Source organism: Podarcis cretensis, assembly GCF_951804945.1.
Source record: "Podarcis cretensis genome assembly, chromosome: 3".
NCBI classification, from domain to species: Eukaryota; Metazoa; Chordata; class Lepidosauria; order Squamata; family Lacertidae; genus Podarcis; species Podarcis cretensis.
The window spans coordinates 19,185,349-19,209,524 of record NC_137172.1 but is presented as its reverse complement, the minus strand read 5'-3'; the positions used below and the strand labels follow the sequence as shown (position 1 = coordinate 19,209,524).

The following is a 24,176-nucleotide window of genomic DNA, read 5'->3' as shown; positions in this document are numbered from 1 at the left end:
ACCGCAGGAAGAATGCATGGTTCTGATTTACTTAAGGCAGAATGATTGACAGGGAGGGCTACCAGGGTCCCACCCCCCACCCCCATTATAAACCTTATCTTGCTTTCCCCTTTCTCTCCTGTGGCTTCTGACAGAGAAAAATGGGGAGAAAAATGAGTAAAAGAATCCACTGCCCTACTGAAGACATTTCTGTGGGAAAGAGTTGCTGGAGACAGGGGTAGGACCTAAGGAGTGGAAGTGAGCAGAAGTATCTAGGAAGCTTCTCAGCCAGTGAAAAATCTATTGATGACTGTGGACAACAAGATAAAGACTAGGCCATGGGCTTTGGAGGGCTCAGAATCTTGCCCCACTTTGCCTAATAGAGGAGCCGCCACCGTCCATAAATCATCTTAAGAGTTAGGGATGAGCTGTAAGGTGGCCAAGTTTGCTGAAGATACTAAATTGTTCAGTGTCATTAAAACAAAAAGACAGGGCAAAGGGCTCCAAACCAGCAAATGTAAAATAATGAATGTGGGCACAAAAGAATCTTAATTTCACAGGGTCTCAAGTGGCAGTGACTGACCAGTAATGAGACCTTGGGGTTGTAGTGAATGCTCATTGAAGATGTTTGGCCTAGTGGGCAGCCGCTGTGAAAAAAGCCAATTCCATGCCTGAGAACATTAATAAAGGAATTTTAAAAGAAACTTATGATATCATACTGTCTTAATACAAATCTATAATGCACCTGCATTCGGAGTACTGTGTACAGTCATAATTATTTTTTAAATTTTCTGGTAGCCTCATGAGGACATTGTAGAGTTGGAAAAGGCCCAGAACGGGCAATCAGAATGATCAAGGGGAAGTTGCAAATCTCGTAGGAGGAAAAGTTACAGCATTTGGAAGAAGGGATGTGATAGAAGCTTATAAAATTATGCATGGCATGGAGAAAATAAGAGAAAATATTTTCTCCCTCTCTCCTAACACTAGAACTCATGGACACCCAATGAAGTGAAATGCTGGAAGATTAGGAAAGAGAAAAGAATTTACTTCTTCATGCAGTGTATAAACTAGACCTGAAGGAGCGACTCCACCCCCATTGTTCTGCCCGGACACTGAGGTCCAGCACCGAGGGCCTTCTGGTGGTTCCCTCACTGCGAGAAGTAAAGTTACAGGGAACCAGGCCTTCTCGGTAGTGGCACCTGCCCTGTGGAACGCCCTCCATCAGATGTCAAGGAAATAAACAACTATCTGACTTTAGAGAACAACTGAAGGCAGCCCTGTTTAGGGACGTTTTTAATGTTTGATGTTTTATTGTTTTTTATATTCTGTTGGGAGCCGCCCAGAGTGACTGGGGAAATCCAGCCAGATGGGCGGAATAATAATAATAATAATAATAATAATAATAATAATAATAATAATAAAGCAACTCTGGAACTCACTCCTGCAGGAGGCAGTAACGGCCAACAAAGTTGGATGACTTTAAAAAAGGATTAGACAAATTCAAGGAAAACAAGGCTGTTGAGGGTGACTAGCCACAATAAAATATAGCTATCTCCACTGCCAGAGGCAGTTACTGGGAACTGAAGAGTGCTGCTGCTGTGCTCATGCAGACTTCTGAATGAACTAGACCAGTCATCCCCAACCTTTGGCCCTCCAGATGTTTTGGACTACAATTCCCATCATCCTTGACCACTTGTCCTGTTAGCTAGGGATCATGGGAGTTGTTGGCCAAAACATCTGGAGGGCCGCAGGTTGGGGGTACCTGAACTAGACGGTTTAGCAGGCTGCCCTTAGATTTTTTCAGTCCATCGGAATGAGGGCTCTTCAACCTGTGCTAATTTGCAGGGAACCAAGTCAGCAGGATGCTAGCCTAGCGCACGGTAAACTTTACTGCTGGAAAAGAACCAGGCGAAGCTGTTGCCCAGGCAAGTGAGATCTGTGCTTAACATGCCTCAGGTGTTCCAGCTCAAGGAATGTAATTCACACTGGGAAGAGGGAAGGTACTGCGAGGAAAAGGTCAGGCGCTTGATCACGGCACCAAAACACTCCTGCAATATAGCGAAGCCTTTATTTTGCTGGGGAGGATTAATCAATCTCTTACGAGAGCAGATGTCTTACCTCACCCTTCGGAAGGGCGTTCCAATCCCGTCTCACTTCAGAGGGCAACTGGGTTCCACCCGAGACCCACGTGGTTCTGCTTCCGACAGGCGAGAAAGAAGATGAGCAATCCTCTCAGCTTCCTCCAGAATCCCAAATGCCCATTTGCTTCCCAAGCGCAAGAGACCATGTCTTTTTTCCCTGGCCCTACTTTCCAGGGCTTTGAGCCGTGAGTCCATTTCTCTTTCTCTCTGTGCATCCTCCGGGTTGTTTTCATGTTTTCTGGGAATCTAGGACCCCTTCCCTCTTCAAGCTGCAGCCCTGCTCTGTTCAGTAACAGTGTGTACAGCGCAGGTTTACAGCACCATCAGCCAACACAACACTGTTTACGTCAATCCATCCGCGCACATAAAGCGAGGAATATAAACCTTAAGATAAACTGCACTGCATTTCTTCCTCTTCCCATCATCACTGCAAGCTATCAGAATCAATAACACCATGAAGAGGAGTTGCTGCACTTTGCCAGTGTTATTTGCCTATTAAAAGACTCGGCGGTAATCGGTATTGCATTGCTAATTATTTAAAATTGGTTCCATAAACAAGCTACACAAGTGCAACTGTGCTTCACGGCAACTTGTCCGTTGCCCTGAAAACCTGGGTAAAATGCAGCAAAGTTGGTGCAATGCACGTGGTTTTAAGAGCATGTACAAGGATACCATAAACTTAATGCTAAGTTCTTTTCTTTGCTGTGTCTGTATTGTATAATGGAAATTTATTTTTAAAAGCCTTTTTTTATTATTTGTTAAATTTCTGTACCACTTTTCATCCGAGGATCGCAGGGGGGTTTACAATTAAAAACACAAAAATGCGTAACATAGTAATAAGACAAATACCCACCACCCACTTTAAAAGGTCATAGATTGTTTAATTAGCCAAAGGCCTGCCAGCACCAGGTGGGCCTCACCGGTGAAAGCATTCTAAAAATAGGCAGCCACCGCAGAAAACACCAATTCTTGTGTTGCCGCCTCCCAGACCTCTCATGGAGGAGGCACACGAAAAAGGGCCTCAGATAACGATTGCAGGGTCTGGGTGAGTTCATATAGAGAGAGGAAGTCAGGCCAAGACTGGTGTTATATCATCAAACCGTCTTGCCCCAGTGAGCAACCTGGCTGCTGAATTCTGCACCAGCTGAAGTTTCTGAACTATCTTCAGAGGCAGTCCCATGTACAACACATTGCAGTAATCTTGGCTGATTGATGAGGCCAGAGATTAATTCCTTTCTGTTCTGCAGTGCCAGGGAAACTGGCAACCGGAACAGAATTTTCTTTCTGGCGGGGGAACAGGAGGATCCAATTCACTGAAGCTGCTCCTTCTAGGGCCAATGGATAGAGACGGGCTTGTTCTCTCCTTGCCATGTTGTTGTTTCTTGAAGTCTCTCAATTTCTTGGTTCCCGGGTTGGTGTCAGAGGCCAGAGCCCTCCTCAGTCCCAGGGCATGAGATTTTACAGGTCTCTTTGGATTCTGTGAGCGAACTGGGAAAGTATACCATTGGATACCAGCTATGGAATTCAACTTCTTGCTAGAAAATCAATAAATCCCAGCTTTTATTATTATTATAATAATAATTTATTATTTATACCCCGCCCATCTCGCTGGGTTTCCCCAGCCACTCTGGGCGGCTTCCAACAGAATATTAAAATACAATAACCTATTAAACATTAAAAGCTTCCCTAAACAGGGCTGCCTTCAGATGTTTTCTAAAAATCTGGTAGTTGTTTTTCTCTTTGACATCTGGTGGGAGGGCGTTCCACAGGGCGGGCGCCACTACCGAGAAGGCCCTCTGCCTGGTTCCCTGTAACTTGGCTTCTCTCAGTGAGGGAACCAGCAGAAGGCCCTTGGCACTGGACCTCAGTGTCCAGGCAGAAGAATGGGGATGAAGACGCTCCTTTAGGTATACTGGACCAAGGCCGTTTAGGGCTTTCATTGAACCCCCCGAACTTCTAAGTCACAAAGGATGGAGCAAAGAGTATTGGTGCAAAGACTGATAAATTCACAGAAGACACATTCAGAGACAATATGCCACTGAACAACAATTGCTGGAGAGCAAGTGCAGGATGAGAATTGCATGCCCTGCTTGAGGGTTCCCTAGAAGCAGAATGCTGCACTGGATAGACCTTCTCATCTCACGCCAGCAGGTGCTAAACCAGAGGGCTATAAGATGGATTTCTAGTAGGAAGGTTTTGAGATGCCCAGCATACCTCTTTGCTCCTTGTACCTCTAGATGAGAAGATTAAAATAAGTTTTTTTAAAAAAAGCAGTCCAGTTTCATTAGGAAGAACTTCCTGACAGTAAGAGCTGTTTGACAGTGGAATTTGCTGCCAAGGAGTGTGGTGGAGTCTCCTTCTTTGGAGGTCTTTAAGCAGAGGCTTGACAACCATATGTCAGGAGTGCTCTGATGGTGTTTCCTGCTTGGCAGGGGGTTGGACTCGATGGCCCTTGTGGTCTCTTCCAACTGTATGATTCTATGATTCTATGATATAAAGGTAGCATCAGACAGCAACTGCAAAATGCACAGAGACACAGATGCAAAGTGCTAAATTTGAGAAGCGTGCTCCTTATGTCATACCACAGCCCCTGCAAAATTCTCCTGTCCACCCATAAAAAGTGACACCACCCCCCCACTTCCAAGAATACAGAGCAGTTGTAGTTGGCTCAGAAGCAGAGAGAGAGAAAAGGGCAAAAACTAAAGGTCTGACAAGATTTGGAATGCAAGATAAAAACCGGAACGTGATCTGCTTATCTGGAATGAAGCCACGATGGCAATTATTACTAGCTGAGAATATCAGGCCATACTGAGAGAAACAGATAAAAGAGGCGGGGGGGGGGGGGGCGAGAGCAAATTAGGAGGAAATGGTGAGAAAATGTCTTTGCCCTAGCAAAATAAGAAGTCCTGCAAATAAAAACTCACTTGATGCTCAAAGAGGAAGAAGTTTGATTTTATAAAATTAGTAACTTTACTTCAAAAATTCGTTCAGCGAAATGTTGCTATAAAACACCTTACCAGTTAGTAATCCAAAGCAGGTCTGTCAAAATGACATACACACTCATTGCCACCAGTAATGAGACAGCAATTAGTTTCTTTGTACAGAATTTCTAGAAACTGCTCAGATTTCAGTTCAATGTTAGAAGCATGCACATTCACAGCAAAACAAACAAAACACAACAACCCAATTCTGGTTGTTTTGGTAGAATTTGAGAGTATACAATTAAATGACTGAAATTGCAGGTGGGCTAGTGCAGATTGTAGACAAATTGGTGATTTTGTTGGTGCCTAGACATCTTAACACACTTGGTATTCTGATTCCAATTATTAAAATGATTTAATTTTATCTGAGTAAGTTGATGAAAGAGGTTTCTAGTAAGATGGAGAGGTGGCCATTACTTAAAAATTAGGATTTGGGGGTAAGGTTAATAAATGAAAGATGAATATATTGCCACAGGTAATATATGTACCGTACTTTGTGTGGTATTTCATTATATATTCCCCAAGCATATCTTTGGAAATTTATTGGGCTAATTGGGAATTTATTTGGGACAATTCTCCACCATATTTTTTACTTAGAGACTACAACTGTCAGTATTTGAATTTTCCAGATACGGAAAATCTTGTGGAAGATTCTGGCCTGCGTAATACCAGCGCATGAAGCTAAGGCACGCTGCTTTCTGGGAAACTCTCTTAAGCTTCCACAGCAATCTGCAAAGAAAACAGCTGGGAATACAACCAAGCATCACTAATAAGTAGCAAGAGAAGCAGGTGGATGGAAACCAGGGAGCCTCCAAGTCTACACAGGCTGCGTAGTGGAAGAAACAAGGAGCGGGGAATCCTGGGAAATAGGTGTGTGTGTGTGTGTGTGTGTGTGTGGTGCTCCTTGACTCTGTGCCAAGCCTGAGGCTTGCTCCTGGAAGGAGGGAGAGAAATTTTTGCAAATTATGCAATCCATTTCCCATTGAAGAAAGCGAACGCTTCTCAGGCCGGGAATGTCACCAATTAATTTTGCTCAAACACTTGCTTGTTCAGAGGTCCAGAATGCCCCTGGCATTAGGAGCAGAGAAAACTTGGGATCATTGACCTTGCTGGCCAGAGTCGATAGCTGATTTGCAGCAGGAGATTTGCACCTGTCAAATGGCGTGTGGCAAACATAGCCAGATATTACACATCCTTCCTAAAAGGCAGCCTCCTTTTGTCCTTGGCGGCATTCCTTTTCCTCTTCTTGCTCAGGAAGCCCTCCAGCTTCCCACTCCTCTTCAGCTCTTTGTACTTCTCAGCCAGTTCCAATTTCCGCTTATCAGCTACAAAGAACAAAAGGGGAAAGTGGCCTTAATTCAAGCCAGCCATGTTCAGAATGTCACTAGCAATTCCCATCCCTAATTCAAGCTCTCTCTTCCACTCCCAGTCCTCTCCCATCTTTTAATAGTCCCATGATTAAAAAAAAGAAAATCCACATTGATGACTGCACACCCCCTCAGTAAAAGTCACCATCCAGTCCCTTTGCTCTGCATTATTCCCCAGTGCAACTGGCAACCAGATCCAATGAACACAGCAGGTGAGAACACCATTCAAAGTGGCAGCGCTGACCATCTCCAATATGCAAACCAAGCAGAGGAGAGGAACATGACAGACTTTCTTCATAGAAGGTAAACAGAGTCAGGGGAAGACTATCAGGTGCTCAAGGTCACACAGAGTTTGGGTCAAACCAGGACAAACCCAGAAGTGCAGCTACGACTCTGATCAGTTTGTTTAACTGACTCCCATCGAGCCCTGTCTTAAAAGGATTTCTTCCTTCTGTTCAAGAGTCACACCATTGCAGACACTGCTGTGAACCAATTTATAGACAGTGGCATAGCGTGGGTTGCCAGGGCCCAGGGATGGGTGGGAGGCTGGGAAACAGACAGTGTACGCATGCTCATTCAACTGCCTAGCAGTGCCCCTGTCACCCAGGAGATCGAAACCGCAGAGATAAGAAGAGTTGTTCCATTGCATGGAGAGGTCACTTCCTGGTTCGCAGGGAGAAACCGTTTTCAACAGAGCCTAGCGACAGAAGCACGCAGCTGTATTGAGGCAGCACTGGGTGTTGACATTTTGCGCCCGAGCCAATCGCCCCTGTGTCCCCCGCCAGTTACGCCACTGCATCAGCAACAGGTCCCCTACTTGACAGCATTTATTAATGCCAGACGGAAAGTCAAGGCTCGAACCGTGCCAACACTTACACTTCTTTAGATAGAAGGGCTTCTTCCCTTGCTGGGCCAGCTCCCTCTGGTGCCTCTTCAAGGCCAGCTCCTTTTCTCTCTCCTTCTGTTGTTTCCTCTGTATCTCCTCTTGCTGAGTCTAAGAAGCAAAGATGGGCAAGTTGCAAACATGGCACGGCTGGCCAGTGTCAACGTTTCTCCTCTCCCCAATCTCACTGGCCTCACTGGAGCTTTCCGCTGAACGGTGGCTCCAGGCTTTGGGCCTGCCTGCAGCGTCTCCAAAGGAAACCCAAGCTGCTCCTAATTCCCCGCGGCCCCAACTCACCATTTGCTTGAGGAGCTGCTGCAACTTGGTTTGCCGCTCCACATTTCGGCATTTCTTCAGGTGCTTCTGAACTACCTGCAGGGGGGAAAGAGGGGAATGCGCTGAAAGGGAAGTCGCCTTTCAACCCAGGACTCTGAGGTAAAAAGGGACGTCAACACAGGCTTTCTCTCCTTCTAGGCAGGTTGCACTCAACGTGAGTAGCTGCAGCCATTACCTCTTTCTCCTTCTTCCTGAGATCGTTCAAGAAACCATACGTCTTTTCAAAGATTTCTGGCTTATACTCCCCAGAGAGGTCATCAAAGCGAGGATCTCGAGGTACCTGGGGAGGAGGAAAGAGAAGCGAGCACTAAAATTTGAACACTGCCAAAAAGTGGTGTCTTTCTTCCTGGGCACCCATCATTACTCTTGTCTTTCAGGAGCAAGCCGAATCTGTATCATTCCTGTCACACTCAGTGGCCTTTGCCTCATGCAGCACTGCGCTGAGAACTGCTTACTAAGTCAACAGTCTCCTCAGTCGTCATGCGAACTCCATTATATTCATCTCCTCCCAAGTAATTTTCATTCATCCCCTCCAAGTAATTTTCAGTTGTGTTACTCAAATATTTTCCTTTTCTTTTCTCTTCTACCCATGTTTTTTGTCCACGGACACAAGGCTATTTTCTTCCCTTTTTTATTAATTTGCAAATTTAACAAAGAAAATGAAAAAATAAAAACCAGAAAAAGGGGAGGAATGAAATAATGTTGAAGAGAGAAAAAAAAACAACTCACCTTCTTTTTAACAGGCACAACTCGTCTTAGATAGGGGACGGGCTTCTTGGCTGAAATTTCCAGAGGTCTGTGGGAGAGGGAGATATAGAGAGTACATACTTAGGAAAGAGAAGCCTGGGGTTATATCCTATCCTTGGGTGGGCTGATTCTCAGAACCATCTCTCAAGATGCGAAACTCAAATGCTGCGCCAGTGTTTTGCTTGTTTTCCCTCCGCACTGTTGACCACTAGAAACTTTTGGAAACTAAGAGACTGCTATGTGCAAGGAATTGAAAGCCACTTGGAAAGCAAAGTGTGTTATGTAATATGACAAGAGAAGAGATTAAAGGGAAAAGTACATTAACGCAGGACTGGATTCAATCTTCTGAATTTTGGAACAAGATGTATTACTACTAGAAGAGTTTATAATAGATATTAAGGCTAACTACATGATGTATGTGTTTCCTTATATTTATTGCTATGTATATATTAAGGGCTGTCAACAGATTATAAAAGTTTAGTTGATAAATAGTCTGGCCTTTAACCAATTATTGATTAATCATTACATTTAAATACTAGAGCCTTAGTATAGATGCCTTTTTGAGATATTGAAGGAAATGCAAGGTATCTGTTTACTGAATTGTAAGTTACCACTCAGTTAGAAAGAAAAGGGCTCTTTAACATTGCCTTCCCTCCATTCCAAGAGGGAAAATGTAACTTCAAAGAACAAGAGTGTCCTGAATTTTCACCCCCAATAATTTAACAGCCCCCTTTATTTAAATCAAGAGAGTACTCCGAAACACAACAGCATAAGCCTATATCCTACTGTGTACAATGGACCTTACTTCCAAGTATATTTGCTAAGGATTGCAGTGTAGAGCTTTAGTTAACTACTCTACCAATGAAAGCATCCATGTCCTGTTTACAGAAAATTGTGACATGCATATTATTAAGTGAACAGTGTTAGAAACTTAAAGGTAAAGGTAAAGGTACCCCTGCCCGTACGGGCCAGTCTTGACAGACTCTGGGGTTGTGCGCCCATCTCACTTAAGAGGCCAGGGGCCAGCGCTGTCCGGAGACACTTCCGGGTCACGTGGCCAGCGTGACGAAGCTGCTCTGGCCAGAGCCAGAGCCAGAGCCGCACACGGAAACGCCGTTTACCTTCCCGCTGGTAAGCGGTCCCTATTTATCTACTTGCACCTGGAGGTGCTTTCGAACTGCTAGGTTGGCAGGCGCTGAGACCGAGCAGCGGGAGCGCACCCCGCCGCAGGGATTCAAACCGCCGACCTTTCGATCGGCAAGCCCTAGGCGCTGAGGCTTTAACCCACAGCGCCACCTGCGTCCCACTAAGTTACTAAGAAACTTACTGGGTGCCAAATGGCACCTTCGAAGTACAGTGGTACCTCGGGTTAAGTATTTAATTCGTTCCGGAGGTCCGTTCTTAACCTGAAACTGTTCTTAACCTGAAGCACCACTTTAGCTAATGGGGCCTCCCACTGCCGCTGCGCCGCCGGAGCACGATTTCTGTTCTCATCCTGAAGCAAAGTTCTTAACCTGAGGTACTATTTCTGGGTTAGTGGAGTCTGTAACCTGAAGGCTATGTAACCCGAGGTACCACTGTACTTTACAGACGTCACAACAGAATGTCTATTGGACTAGATGACCCTCGGGGTCCCTTCCAACACTACAATTCCATGATTCTCTGATCTCAACTACATCGCTTGACTGTAGCTTGCTCTTACAACAATTCACTTGAAAGGAGAAACAAACACAGGGGAAATGGAATTAAACAGGGTTCGAAATTAGCAGGGTGCCAAGCACATTTTGCGTCTAAAGATTCTCCATTTCCGAGCACCTAAAAAGTCTGGGTGCCATTTTTTGCGCCTGGCTGTCAGTCAAGGATTACTGAACTGTATGTGATTTGAAGCCTTGAAGTATATGTTAAGGAAAGAGTAGACTGTCTTGAAAACCGTATTGTACCAATATTTTATTGTATCCACCAAATTAAGCACGGGTGCATCCACACACCCGTTGGGTCCGCACTCCTATGCAGAATGGGAGGATGTAAAGACGGAAAGCGAAGAACACATTTCGATTCCGCTGGCATGGGTGGATTCCAATGCGACTGATTGTATTGCAGTGATTGCAATCTGTATGGCAAATTAATTATATAATCAGTGGGTAAAAGAGGGAAAAGTGCTAATTAAAAAACAAAAAACAAAAAAACAACAACCCAAAAGCAGCTTCCCGGGCTGTGTGCATCTAATTAAGTGCTCTTATCATTCCGTCCCCTTTCACCTGCATTCATCGCCTTTTAAGAGGCCGTCTTTTTCTTCAGAATTGCAGGGCACAAACCGCAAGTCATTATGTGTACGCTACTCTGAATAAAGGTCAGGGAGCAAAGTTTCAGACAAAATAATATAATCTCTAATGAGATTTTGCTTTTCTGATGTTCAAAGTCAAGATTTTGGTTTGAAATGGTGGTCCCTAGCCTTTATTGGTATATCACAGGGTTCTGCTACCAGCTGTATAAGATGCAAGTTTTCATCCCAAGACCCAAAGTCAGATAAATTTGGATGGAAATATTTTTTGATTGATGGAATGACACTGACATCTCTCTGGAAGTGGACCCACCCCAAGCTACTTTTGGATGTTCAAAATCTCTCTAGTATCCAGAATTGCCTTTTATCATCAGCAGATTATTTATTCCTGATGAATGGCTCCGGCTTAAAACCAGGGCTGGTAAGGCTTTGCCCCCACCCCCACCCATATCGTTAGATTCCAACTCCCATCAGCCCCATCCTGTGTGGACAATAGACTGGAATGATGGGAGTTGTGGTTCAGTAACACCTGGAATGCCACAGATTCCTCATCCCTGGCTCTGGAAACCATCGTTCAATTTGTAATCTCTTGGCTGAGCTACTGCCATATGCTATATCTGGGGCTTCTGTAGAGTATTCAAAAGCTGTTCTTCATGCAAAACCCAGCAGCCCATTAATTAACGTCAAGGAACACTCGGGATTATGCAACGCTGTATCTGCTTCGACCACCAATTGGCTTCCATGCCCTTTCCAAAAATGCTGACATTACCCTTTCAAGTCCTAAACAACCTGAGCTCAGGGAAAGCACATGAGCTTGTCTCTCAGTAAAAATCAGCAAAGGAGACCCTCTTCTGACAACAGCCCCACTTAGAAAAGGTCAAGGATCAGGGCTTTCTCAGTCGTTGCTTCTGTTTTATGGGATGCAACGACCGAAAGGTGCCCAGATTTATTACAATTTGCAAAGTTTTGGTTTTTTAAATCCTCTTTGGCCCAACGTTTCACCTGTAGCTTGGTGTTAAATGAGTTTTAACATTGTTGTGTTCTTAAAACTTTGTATCCATGAATAACCACACTTATTGTTCAGGTAAGAAGAAAGAAGTAAGCACCACTCATGTCCTTTATTTACTAAGCCTACAACTTACATACGTTTAACTTGTACACATTCAGCTTTATGCGTGAGACAAAAAGTAAAAAAAGGGGGGTGGGATTCCAGGAAAAACGATGCCCCCCCCAACCTGCCGAACGTGTTTTGACGATATGCAATTTTGGCTTTGGGCACGATCCCCAGAACGTAACCCCAGCGTCAGTTGCGGGCTTACTGTACGTTAGAACTGTTTTCACTCCAGCTGCACCTGAGCACTTCAGTGGAAAGGCAGGCTATAAAAAGCAGTAAATACTGGAATAAACTTATGCAAAGCAGGAGTTCGGAAAAGGTCACCACTTTAGCAATAAACGGTTCCAGCACCCCGTTCGCTACCTCTCTCCAACCTACTGGATTACCACCTTCAAAGCATTTTCAACCCACACCGCCCAATTATTCAGAAGACAAAAGCAGGTGATGAACCTAGAATATTCTCTCCAAAATGGATTGGTCCAGTAAAGTCAACATATCACTTATTTGGTGCCTTTTACTCCCCGGACTGACGTGGCGCCATCGCTATGCCAACATAAATTTTAATGAGCCGCCGTAGAAATCCTTTGAAAATATGACACCCAGACCCTCTTCGGCAGTGACGTTAACCAAGTCACACTCCTGTTGTGCTTCGCAACCGCCAGCCTTCAGATGTGGCAGAAAAAGCAGCGCATCACGGGAAACAGACGGCTCTCTATGAAACAGCCTTTTTTAGAGGGATACACCAAATTCCCTCAGGAGAAGTGCAAACTGATAAAATTATGAGGAGTGGAGAAAACAAGTAAGCTAATCTTCTGCACCAACAGCCCATGAACGGCTCGATGAAGTTAATTATATTTTTATTAGCTAGCTGAAAAGACAGCACCCTTACCAGAATTGTGACAGTACTGTGAAGTTTCGCAGGCAGAGCTGCCAGTTCTTGATCCGGATGTGGCACCTATTGCTGTAACAGCCCCGGGGCAGCAAAACATTATTTGAGTGTGGTGTCCCAGCTGCCCCACTGCAACATTTCTCCTCCAGGTTTGAAGTAGCAACAGGATTCTGCTTTCTGCAGCAGGCAGATGAGCAACATTTAGGCTCATACCCAACAAAGTTGTCCTGTAAGCACAAGGAGTTCAACCTGTGCTCCTTCTTATCTCCCCATGTACACAACCCAAATCTGTTCTAGGGTCCCCCCTAACCCTAGAGAGCAGATTTGGGGGCGGGCAGAGGAATCCCATTGTGCAGGCAGCAGTCCTTGCATGAATAGAATGGACTGCAGCAGCAGGGCAGGAGCTGTCATTCCAGACACCATGTAGGAATTCACAAACTAGCCAGGCTCCTGCAGACACCTCTTGCTTTTCGCTTCCATAACATACTGGTTTCCAATGAGCATGTGGAAGATTTTATAAAGCTTGCTCACTTTTTAAAAAATATTGCAGTGTTATGTTGCTTGCTTCTGAATCCAATTTCATTCAAGAATGCACCACTGAACAGGATAGAATTTGGGGAGCATTCCCTTAAAGTCGAGAGGGTTCCTTTCAAACAAACACACACAAACACCTAGCTGATTTGATTCCCGCTGCACTGGGGCTTTTGTAGAAAGGCTCTCTCTCAAAAGGCTTTGGAGAGATAAAAATAGAAATAAGCAACCCATAATAGAAGAGGCATTTTGAAAGGCTTATATAGCATTGTCTGGAAAGCCAGTGAGAGCTTCAGGTAAAAGGTGAAGTATCAGCACAAGGGGAGAGAGAAGAGAAGCAGAGAAAGTTGGAAACAGATGAGAGAGAACTGATGAAGGAAAGCACAGGTGTCCCTTGGATGGGACACTTGGACGACTGAAACCTGGCTTCAGGACGATGAACAAAGGGCAATGAACACACAGCAAAATGGAGAGAACTGCGGGGAGGTGTCCGAGGAGGGAATACAGTGACGATTTGCATCCATGTCTGCTTTAATGTTTAAATTACTTATCACATTGATGGCATTTTACAGAATACAGTGGTACCTCGGGTTAAGTACTTAATTCGTTCCAGAGGTCCGTTCTTAACCTGAAACTGTTCTTAACCTGAAGCACCACTTTAGCTAATGGGGCCTCCTGCTGCTGCCGCGCCGCCAGAGCACGATTTCTGTTCTCATCCTGAAGCAAAGTTCTTAACCCGAGGTAATATTTCTGCGTTAGTGGAGTCTGTAACCTGAAGTGTATGTAACCCGAAGTACCACTGTACACCAAAGTGTGAGAGACTGGGAACACAAACGGGGCCAAAGAGTCACATAAATGGCTCCTAGAGAGGCTTAGGAAGAAGGAAGTAAATTAATCACAGCAAGGTTATAAAAATGCATAGAGAGCAAGGTAGCAGCTCCAGTGGTGAAGACCGTAAAGCAGACACTTAAGGCTGTTAGTTCTTCAGGTAAGTCCATGCTACCACCCTCCCTCCCAGAGGGAGCCCTCTGGTTAAACTCCAATTCCTTCTTTCCAGGATGAATGGTTTCTGCTCCAATAGCTCTCCAGAGGCAGCTAAGAAATCTTTACGCCCTTCACCAAGCAGAAAAGGGCTTACTGCATGAGCCCATGCACAAGTTCGATAATTGCTAACTTGAGAGCTCACTCTCAAGTAAGCAAGCGCAGGTTTGCAGACTTCACCTGAGCCCAGGGGAATGCAGTTCGCTTTGGGGGAATGCACAACAGGGAAACACATTTACCCGTGCTTGTTTGGACGCTGCTTCTTCTCTGGTTTTGTGACATTTACTGCCCTTTTCCCAGTAGTCATCTGCTGATAAGCCTTGGTCCCAACTTGATTTCTCAACTGCAGCAGCTCCTCAAAAGACATCGAAGACCATTCTGGGGGAAAGATAAAAACGAGACACCCGCAAACAAATGTCAGTCTTTGGATTATTCAAACTCCTCCTGCCTGCCCAACCTGCTTCATGACATGTTGAATGCTACTGTCTTTTTTTGCACTCAGATTGCAAAGGCAGCTGCAGGTAAACACCTTGCGATTCATGCACGTGCCACCACAAAAACCCTGCACACCCACCCAGTGCTCAGTCTCACAACCCCTTCAAAGACACACTAAACTGCCCTGCCAATGGTGCTATCCCCGTGTGGCTGGGTTAAGTATTCAGGGCCTATCACAGGGACCTTTTCAACCCAAACAACATCCCACCAGGGACACAGATCAATGGGAAGAGGCCTCAACAGCAGTATGAGACAGCACTACTGGAAGCTTCTCCCTGGGAGTGTCTGAAGGAATCCCATGTGTACTGGAGTTGTGTGGAAGGACTACAAACTTGGCATCCTACATTAAGTAACCACACACTGTGCTAGTCCTGCAGAATTATGACACAGACCGGGTCACAGCTCTATCTGTGAAATTAGGATCCAAACAAACAAAAACAAAATGGTCACTCAACTAATGGTTTCAGAGTTTGGTGCACACAAGCCAAAATCACCAACTAATATACAAATTAGCTGATTTTTAACATCTTCCGTTCACATGTTAAAGACGGCAGAAGGTTGAAAGTTTGTCTGCATTCTAACTTCCTTTAGTGTTTCTGAAAAATGACCAGAGTAGTAATTCTAGATTCACGACTTAGAATTAAGAGCACTTTCGCATCAGAGGTGTAAATCACTCTCGGCTTGTATCTTCGGCCTTTTAATGTAAATTTTTAAAAAGCAGCTGTTCTCGGAGCTGAAGTGCAGCTTCAAAATTGAACTCTTCCACCCTGCATTCACATGTAATACACAGAATGAGAGATGCTTAGCACTGATTAGGAAATAGACTAGAAATGTCCACTCTCTCCCCCCACTGCCCAAAAATAAGGAATTCAGAATACATTCAGAGCTCCTTGCATGTCCATTATACGACAAGTACTTGACTCTCCGCTTGTCTTAGAAAGGAACACTTCTGAAGTCAAGCCATTCCTATAGCACAAATCTTTCCTTAGGCTTTCTCTCTCTCAAGGGGCTTCTCAGTCCTGGTTGCTGACACTGCCAAAGAGCTTTTTGCATTACAGACACTGCCCTAAGGATTAAGGGAGATCCCTTCCAGCTCCCATCTCTTTTATGACCTGGGGACAGAGCACAACTGTTTGCGCATGGCACATTTCATCAACATGTTGCGGCAGGCAGCCACGTTTTACAAAGGTTCCAAAAGACATGATGTTGATTGATATATCATACACAATGCAGATTAAATATAAATAAATAAAACCCAATTTCTAGCACAAAGTGCTTGCAATTTAAATTTTGACGGTTGAGGTGACATCAGAGGAAGGGGGGAAAACAGGAGATGAAAGCATAGCAGGGAGCGATTTTATCTTCCTAAATACATAAAAATGTAAGGCTGTCATTGGGCAGCCCCCATTGCAGGATTTGTAGTGCCTCATAACAATTTGGATTTGCATCGAGCCCTCATGGGGGGTTGGGGGGAAGGAGGGGTTATTGGTTTGTTCTTGTTTTTATTATGTATTTTGTGTTTTTTATCTCATATTTTTATGTTGTGAACCACCCTGAGATCTATGGATGAAGGGCAGTATACAAACGTAATAATGATGAGAAGCAAAAGAGAAGGCAGGTTGTACAATAGCATGGGGACAAGAAAGGAGAATCACTGAGAGGGGAGGAGTGGTTTTAAAAGAACACCAGAAGCTTGAGTAAAGACGAAATGGTGGGAAGAGAGAGGAAAATGGCAGCTTTTTAAAAATGGCGGAGGTTTGAGGAAACTTTTACAATCATTTGAGTACATCAGGAAAGGAGGAATACTGAAAAGGAACATTTGGTTGATTTAAACTTCCATTCCTCGGATAGCTTATGTGAGATAAAGGATGTGCAACCTATGACTCCATACTATTTCCCCACAATCCTGGTACCTCCACTCCTGGTACCATGCGTTGTCTTCTACATGAAGTTCCAGAGTCATTGTAGTAATTCGGAACAGAGTCTTTATTAAGAAGCAACATCCATCATCAGAACTCTACCGTGCTCTAACTGAACAAGCTAACTGACAGCCTTGCTCTTTAAATTCTGTTTATTTTAAAGAGACAGCAGAATGGATCCACATAGGGGTTTGTGTGCAAGCGAGAGGGGGAGACGTGGAAATGGGGTGGTGTGCAAGGGAGAGTTGAGGAAAGTAAGCAGACGGGTAGAGGGGGGGGGAAAGGAGTAAAGGTGAAGATGGCGATGCAGAGAAAGGAGAGAGCAGAAGGCATGGGAACGAGGTTGAAACTGAAGGCAGGGGCATGAAAGGGTTCGACAAATAGGAGGCCATGCAGGCTTCATTATTCGGCATAAAGTGAAAAGGATGCTTAGTAAGTTGCAATGTGTGGGAGGAAGAAGATGCAGGTGGTTACCATGGAGGAGTTTTGTGTGCAAAGGAGGTTGCACAAAAGAAGGGGAAGGAGGCATGGACATGGGGGGGGTGAAAACTGGGATGCAAAGCTGGACTAACAAACAGAAGAGAGAAATGGCATGAGAAATGGGGCTGGGAAGGTGAAAAGCAAGCTTAGTCCTTGCGCAGGGTGTGACAGGGAAGCTCCAGGAGGATAATGGGGAGGAATGGCAGGGGAGGTTGGCAAGTGGAGCAAACAGGGGCACATGCCCTAGCAGGAACATAAAAAGGTAGAGGTAAAGGACTCCTGACAGTTAAGTCCAGTTGTGGACGACTCTGGGGTTGCGGTGCTCATCTCGCTTTACTGGCCGAGGGAGCCGGCGTTTGTCCACAGACAGTTTTTCCGGGTCATGTGGCCAGCTGGTGAAACCAGAGCAGTGCACGGAAATTCCGTTCACCTTCCCACTCATGTGTCCTGCCAAAGGCCAGAGTGGGATTCAAACCCACACCTCCAGGCAGAGACTGTAACCTTATTGCAGAGCTATAGACAACCCAACCGTCCTGACCATAGCTGTCAACCCTCCCTTTTTTTGTGGGAAATTTCCTTATTTTGGCGCCGTATCCCGCTGCTATCCCGGATTGTTAGATATCCTGTAGACTGTCCCCGGGACAGGTGAGGCTGCTGTTCCCTTATTTTCAAATCTGAAAGTTGACAGCTATGGTCCTGACAGGACCATTTTACACAGGTAAAGTTGTGTGTCCTTTGTGATTACGTGGAATTAAGTGGAATTACGTGGGATTAAGTTGACAGCTATGGTCCTGACAGCACCATTTTGCACAGGTAAAGTTGTGTGTCCTTTGTGATTACGTGGAAGCTTCAATGGAAATGGTAAAATTTGAGGAGGGATTTTAAGGAGAAAAGAATTTGACTGATGGCTACATTTTAAATCAGGGCCCATACCATCTTTTCTCGCTTTGTCTACATTCTAACATTCAGGCATTTTCCCGTCACAACGCTTTACTGACATCACCTCTCTCTCTGTGTTCTGGCATGCCAAACATGTAATCCCTCAATTAGTCATTCCTTATGGCAAAAGTCTAGAACTGTAATAGTTTTTCCTCCCTGATGAGCTCTGGACAGACCCGCAAAGAGACGGCAACCTCAAAAGCCTCTGCAAACGCAGGCCAAATGATGCGTTCCACCTCAGACATCAACACACGATTTGTCATATTGGATCAAACCACTGGCCCATCAAATCAGCTATCCTGCCCTGGGCAAGAACCAGCACCTTCTACTCCAAAATACAAGGGGTCAGGGAGGGAGGGAAGGAAAGGAGAGGAGAGAGGGAAAACCTTTAACAATATGGGCCACTCAATGTATACATATCCCTTCTTGACACACAGTTAACTGACGGGAAAGCAGAACTGAACCAACATGATCTAAGCTCCATTGCCAAACAAAATGTTAAATCTGTATATTTTAACACGACTAGAGCTACAATAAATTCCACAGGTCAACTGCTTATTTCATCCCAAAAAACTCCACTTTTCATACTTTGTTCTAAATTTATCAGCCAACCTCAATGAAATGCCCCCTTGGTTTCTGCTCCCCACTCCAAAAAAAAAAAAACCTTTCCCAGTTATTCACCTAGAGTTTTCGCAAACACCAATTACAGAAAGTACTGCGGAAGCCAGTGACAAAATAAAAGAGCCTGCTGTTTAAAACGCAATCACTTTAACAAGGTTGTTTCAGATACATAAAGGCCTACAAATTGGTTTGGGTCCTTTCATACCTAGACAGCCAAAGGCAAAGTATGACGACCGCAAAAGGAGCAACAATTATGAACTGTACGAAGCTCACTTTGTTTAGCAGTAAGAGTTAAAATGAATGAAAAGAGGTGTTCCAGGTGCTCTTCATTTTTAAAAATTCTTTTGTGGGAGAAAGATGGAAGAACCCTAGCTGTACGAGGATACAGCTCCTTGTGCATATATGGAAACAGAGAAGTCAACATGAAAAAAGCCACCATCCTACATTATGTGTTGGACCCCATTGCAAAATCTTTCTAATTGCATTTACTTACCGTATTTTTCGCTCTATAACACGCACCTGACCATAACACGCACATCGTTTTTAGAGGAGGAAAACAAGGGAAAAAACATTCTGAATGAAACAGTGGATGTATCATTTTTGTGCTTCATGCTGTGGCCACAGACATGTGATCTGATGGTGAATTTGGGCTAACCCAATGCAAAAATCCTGAGAATCCCTGTGGATCCATGCTTTGTAATCACGTTTTTGCACCATTGCAGCCCCAGGCAACAGTGGGTGCGTGATTTTTGGGGGGCAGGCTGTAGCCATGGACATGCTATGTGCTCTGATGGTGAATTTGGGATGACCCAATGCAAAGATCCTGAGGATCCATGTGGATCCATGTTTTGTAACCACGTTTTTGCACCATTGCAGCCCCAGGCAACAGTGGGTGCGTGATTTTTGGGGGGCAGGCTGTAACCATGGACATGCTATGTGATCTGATGGTGAATTTGGGATGACTGAATGCAAAGATCCTGAGGATCCATGTAGATCCATGCTTTTTAACCACATTTTTGCACCATTGCAGCCCCAGGCAACAGTGGGTGCGTGATTTTTGGGGGGCAGGCTGTAACCATGGACATGCTATGTGATCTGATGGTGAATTTGGGATGACTGAATGCAAAGATCCTGAGGATCCATGTAGATCCATGCTTTTTAACCACATTTTTGCACCATTGCAGCCCCAGGCAACAGTGGGTACGTGGTTTTTGGGGGGCAGGCTGTAACCATGGACATGCTATGTGATCTGATGGTGAATTTGGGATGACTGAATGCAAAGATCCTGAGGATCCATGTAGATCCATGCTTTTTAACCACGTTTTTGCACCATTGCAGCCCCAGGCAACAGTGGGTGCGTGATTTTTAGGGGGCAGACTGTAGCCATGGACATGCTATGTGATCTGATGGTGAATTTGGGCTGACCCAATGCAAAGATCCTGAGGATCCATGTGGATCCATGCTTTTTAACCACATTTTTGCACCATTGCAGCCCCAGGCAACAGTGGGTGCGTGATTTTGGGGGGGCAGGCTGTAGCCATGGACATGCTATGTGATCTGATGGTGAATTTGGGCTGACCCAATGCAAAGATCCTGAGGATCCACGTGGATCCATGCTTTTTAACCACATTTTAAGTGGGGAGGGAAGGAAAAACACAGAAGGGACAAGGAGCAGGAGAGGGGTGTGCAGAGAAGCAGCTGGCTAAGAATGCAGGAGAGGGGTATAGGGAGGAAAGGAAGGCAAAAGTTTCCCTCACCTACCCACCCAAGCCAGCCAGCTCGCGCTCTCTCTCTCTCTCTCTCTCTCTCTCTCTCTCTCTCTCTCCCTCCTGCATGTTTTCAGCAGCACGGAGACACTCTGCTTTCCCCTCCACTTGCCTGGAGGGGAGGGGCTTTCCCTGCTCTTTGTTCCGTTTGAGCAAACACAGCAAGGAAACAGAGGTGGGTGGGCAGTAAGACCCTGAGGCAGAATGCCGGAAAGCAGCCGCTTCCTCTTTTCATGTTTCCCTTCTAGGAGCCGGGCGATTTGATTTTTGCCTGCTTTTTTTTGCCTCCCCTTGCACTATTTGGCTCCAGGGACCACACATTCACTCAATAACACGCACAGACATTTCTCCTTCCTTTTTAGGAGAAAAAATCTGCGTGTTATAGAAGGAAAAATACGGTACTTATAGTTGCAGGGCAACTCACAACAAGGAATAAAAATGGATGCATTTTTTATATTCTTATTTGTAGCTCATTTCCCCCCAAAAGAGATGAGGAAAGGATACGTATTTTTATTCTCACGACGACTCTAGATGAAATATAGCCAAGAACAGCTAGGGTGGTGGGTAGATTGAGGCTTGAACTGGAGTAGCATACAGTCGTACCTTGGTTGTCAAACTTATTTATATATATATATATATATATATATATATTTATTAAAATTTTTAAACATAAATGCAGAAGTAAAAAACAATGAAACATATATCATAACATATTTTCTTAGCTTCATTGGACTCCCTCACGTCTCCCGCTCCCACTTGCATCATTGTCAATTCTTACCCGCAATTTATCATCTTGTTTACATTCTTATATCCCATTCATTTAAAATATAATCTAATAATCCTCCCAAAGGTTTATGTTTTTTCCTCAATCTCACTTGTCATCCTAATTCCATCTAGTTTAGTGGTGCTCAATTATTTATGATCTAGCATCCTTCTTAACATTCAACCAAATTACAATGCTTTTTAAAATAAATCTTAAATTTCTTCCAGTCTTCTTCAACCTTCTCTTCTCCCAGGTCTCGGATTCTGCCGGTCATCTCAGCTAGTTCCATATAGTCTATCACAGGGGTCTGCAACCTTTAAGACAAAAAGAGCCACTTGGACCCGTTTCCGAAGAAAAAAAAACTGGGAGCCGCAAAACTCGTCATTATAAAAATAACTTTTTTGTCACTTTTTTAATTATTTCTTTGTTTGATCCCTCAGAATTACTCCTCCTCATAGAAATAAACGTTAAATTAACAAGTTACCTTTTTGTGTGTGTGTGTTCTTCACTCCCCTTCAAAACAGTGACCAGTGTACATGCCCCCTTTCAATGCAGTGACCAGTGTACATGCCCCCTTTCAATGCAGTGACCAGCGTACATGCCCCCTTTCAATGCAGTGACCAGCGTACATGCCCCTTACAATGTAGCGGGTGGGCGGGCGGGAAGGTGACGTCGGGACGGTGCGTGACTAACGCACGCACTGCCCCCATGTGACGTCACAGCCAGTACAGCGCCTGCCACAGTGGGGAGTGTCAGGGCGCACAATGCGCCTCCTCCCCTCGCTAGTATCCGCCCTGGAACGCGGCAAAGGTGTAAAAGAGCCACATGCGGCTCCGGAGCCGCGGGTTGCAGACCCCTGGTCTATCAGCTGCATCTGCCACTCTTCCAGTGTGGGTAGATCTTGGGTTTTCCAGTGCTTAGTGATAAGTATCCTTGCTGCTGTTGTTGCATACATATTTGGTTGTCAAACTTAATCTGTTCTGGGAGTCTGTTCGACTCCCGGAACTGTTCAAAAACCAAGGTGCAGCTTCCGATTGGCTGCAGGGGCTTTCAGCATTCAATCGGAAGCCGTGGAGGTTGTTCAGCTTCCAAAAAACATTTGCAAACCGCAACACTCATTTCTGGGTTTGCGGCGTTCAGGAGCTGATTTGTTCGGGAGCCAAACCGTTCAACAACCAAGGTACCACTGTAGTTCCAAACTTCTGCTCCGTCATGTAAGTATCTTTGATTGGAAGCTGAACCAGTCAATCTTCTTCATCCTACCTTAACCAACGAGATTATTTCAAGGCTAGACACTAGGCTGCTTACTCCTCAGACTTGCCTCCTTTAAGGAAGAAAGAGAGAGAAATGTAATAGATACACATGGAGTTTTTTTTGGGGGGGGGGGATAACTTGATCCTTAGCAGGTTGGTGCACCTATTTTTTTAACAGAATGCTTTGTTAAGACATGTTTTGATAAAGTGAGTCGACGCGGTTTTCCATAGCACTATGCAAACTTTTGGCCACTGCGCAAAGATTGAGAAGTTGTACATGAAATGAACAGGAAGTTTTAACATGAATGACGACAGTGTAAAAAATGAGAAATCTGCTCCAAAATGTTTGGATAACTGGACATGCTTATGAAACACTGAAAAAGGTACCCTGTTGTGCGCAATGTCGCCATCATTTTCCATCTCCTTATCTGAAAATGCTTCAAATGGTAGAACGCTTATATGCATGCTTTGAAGTAGCTTCCTTTAATGTGGTAGCCATTCCTTGCCTCTTCCCTGAAAAGAGAGGAAATGGACTGACTTGATTTATTATAGAACATTTCTGAAGGGATTATGGATTTGCCGTTAACACTCCAGCTAATTCACTCAAAATATGTGTGGGGTGACTTAACAGCCATGTAACGACTGTGATGTGAAATAAGCGTCAGCCTTGCTATTGTTGGCATCTGTCTGTCTCAGGAGACTATGGAGGTGTGCATGTTTGGGGGTCAAACTGTTGGAGAATTATAGGAGGAGGAGGAGGAGGAGTTTGGATTTGATATCCCGCCTTTCACTCCCCTTCAGGAGTCTCAAAGCGGCTAACATTCTCCTTTCCCTTCCTCCCCCACAACAAACACTCTGTGAGGTGAGTGGGGCTGAGAGACTTCAAGGAAGTGTGACTAGCCCAAGGTCACCCAGCAGCTGCATGTGGAGGAGCGGGGAAGCGAACCCGGTTCCCCAGATTACGAGACTACCACTCTTAACCACTACACCACACTGGCTCTCACTGCCTGATAGTATAGACTTTAGTAAAAGGCAAAAGATTTATACGATCTGAAGAGAAACCAGAGTACTACAATGAAATTAAGAAAGTCCTTAAGTGGACTTTTCCTAAGTGGACTTTTCCTAAGAAACCAGAGGCTTTTCTCTTGGGCATGGTAGGCCAATTGGTGTTAAAGAAGGATAGGATTTTCTTTATGTATGCTACCACAGCAGCAAGAATTCTACTGGCGAAGTATTGGAAGATGCAAGAACTACCTACTCTGGAAGAATGGCAAACAAAGGTGATGGACTTTATGGGACTGGCTGAGATGACGGGCAGAATCCGTGACCAGGGGAAGGAGACAGTGGAAGAGGACTGGAAGAAATTTAAATTATACCTTAAAAACTGTTGTAAAATTGAGGAATGCTAAGATGTCAAGGGGTAAGAAACAGAGAATTACAGCTGTAACTAAAAAACTAAAGGAAATTTAATGAAAGGGAATCAGGATAAATTGACCAAAGGGTTGCTAAAGAATCATAAAACAAGGATGCAGGGATGGGGAGGTATGGGGGAAGTCGAAGGAAAGAAGGTGTATGAAAATACAATTTTGAAGTTATATTTGTTTAAATGTTTTGTATGTTTTTGTTTTGTGTTTTGACTTTTTGTTTTGT

General features: G+C 44.6%; 1 protein-coding gene across 2 annotated transcripts in view; it reads right to left on the bottom strand.

Moving 5' to 3' along the window:
- Nucleotides 1-4,752: 4,752 nt before the first annotated feature.
- Nucleotides 4,753-24,176, bottom strand: part of RRP36 (ribosomal RNA processing 36) — a 42,987-nt gene continuing 23,563 nt past the window's right edge. For both annotated transcript variants that reach the window (XM_079968949.1, XM_079968950.1), the window contains exons 3-8: nucleotides 14,530-14,668; nucleotides 8,417-8,483; nucleotides 7,863-7,967; nucleotides 7,649-7,723; nucleotides 7,345-7,462; nucleotides 4,753-6,426 (exon numbers count right to left, since the gene is read on the bottom strand). In XM_079968949.1, the coding sequence (XP_079825075.1) occupies nucleotides 6,287-6,426; nucleotides 7,345-7,462; nucleotides 7,649-7,723; nucleotides 7,863-7,967; nucleotides 8,417-8,483; nucleotides 14,530-14,668 (644 nt within the window). In that variant the 3' untranslated portion in view covers nucleotides 4,753-6,286. The remainder of the gene's footprint in view (nucleotides 6,427-7,344; nucleotides 7,463-7,648; nucleotides 7,724-7,862; nucleotides 7,968-8,416; nucleotides 8,484-14,529; nucleotides 14,669-24,176) is intronic.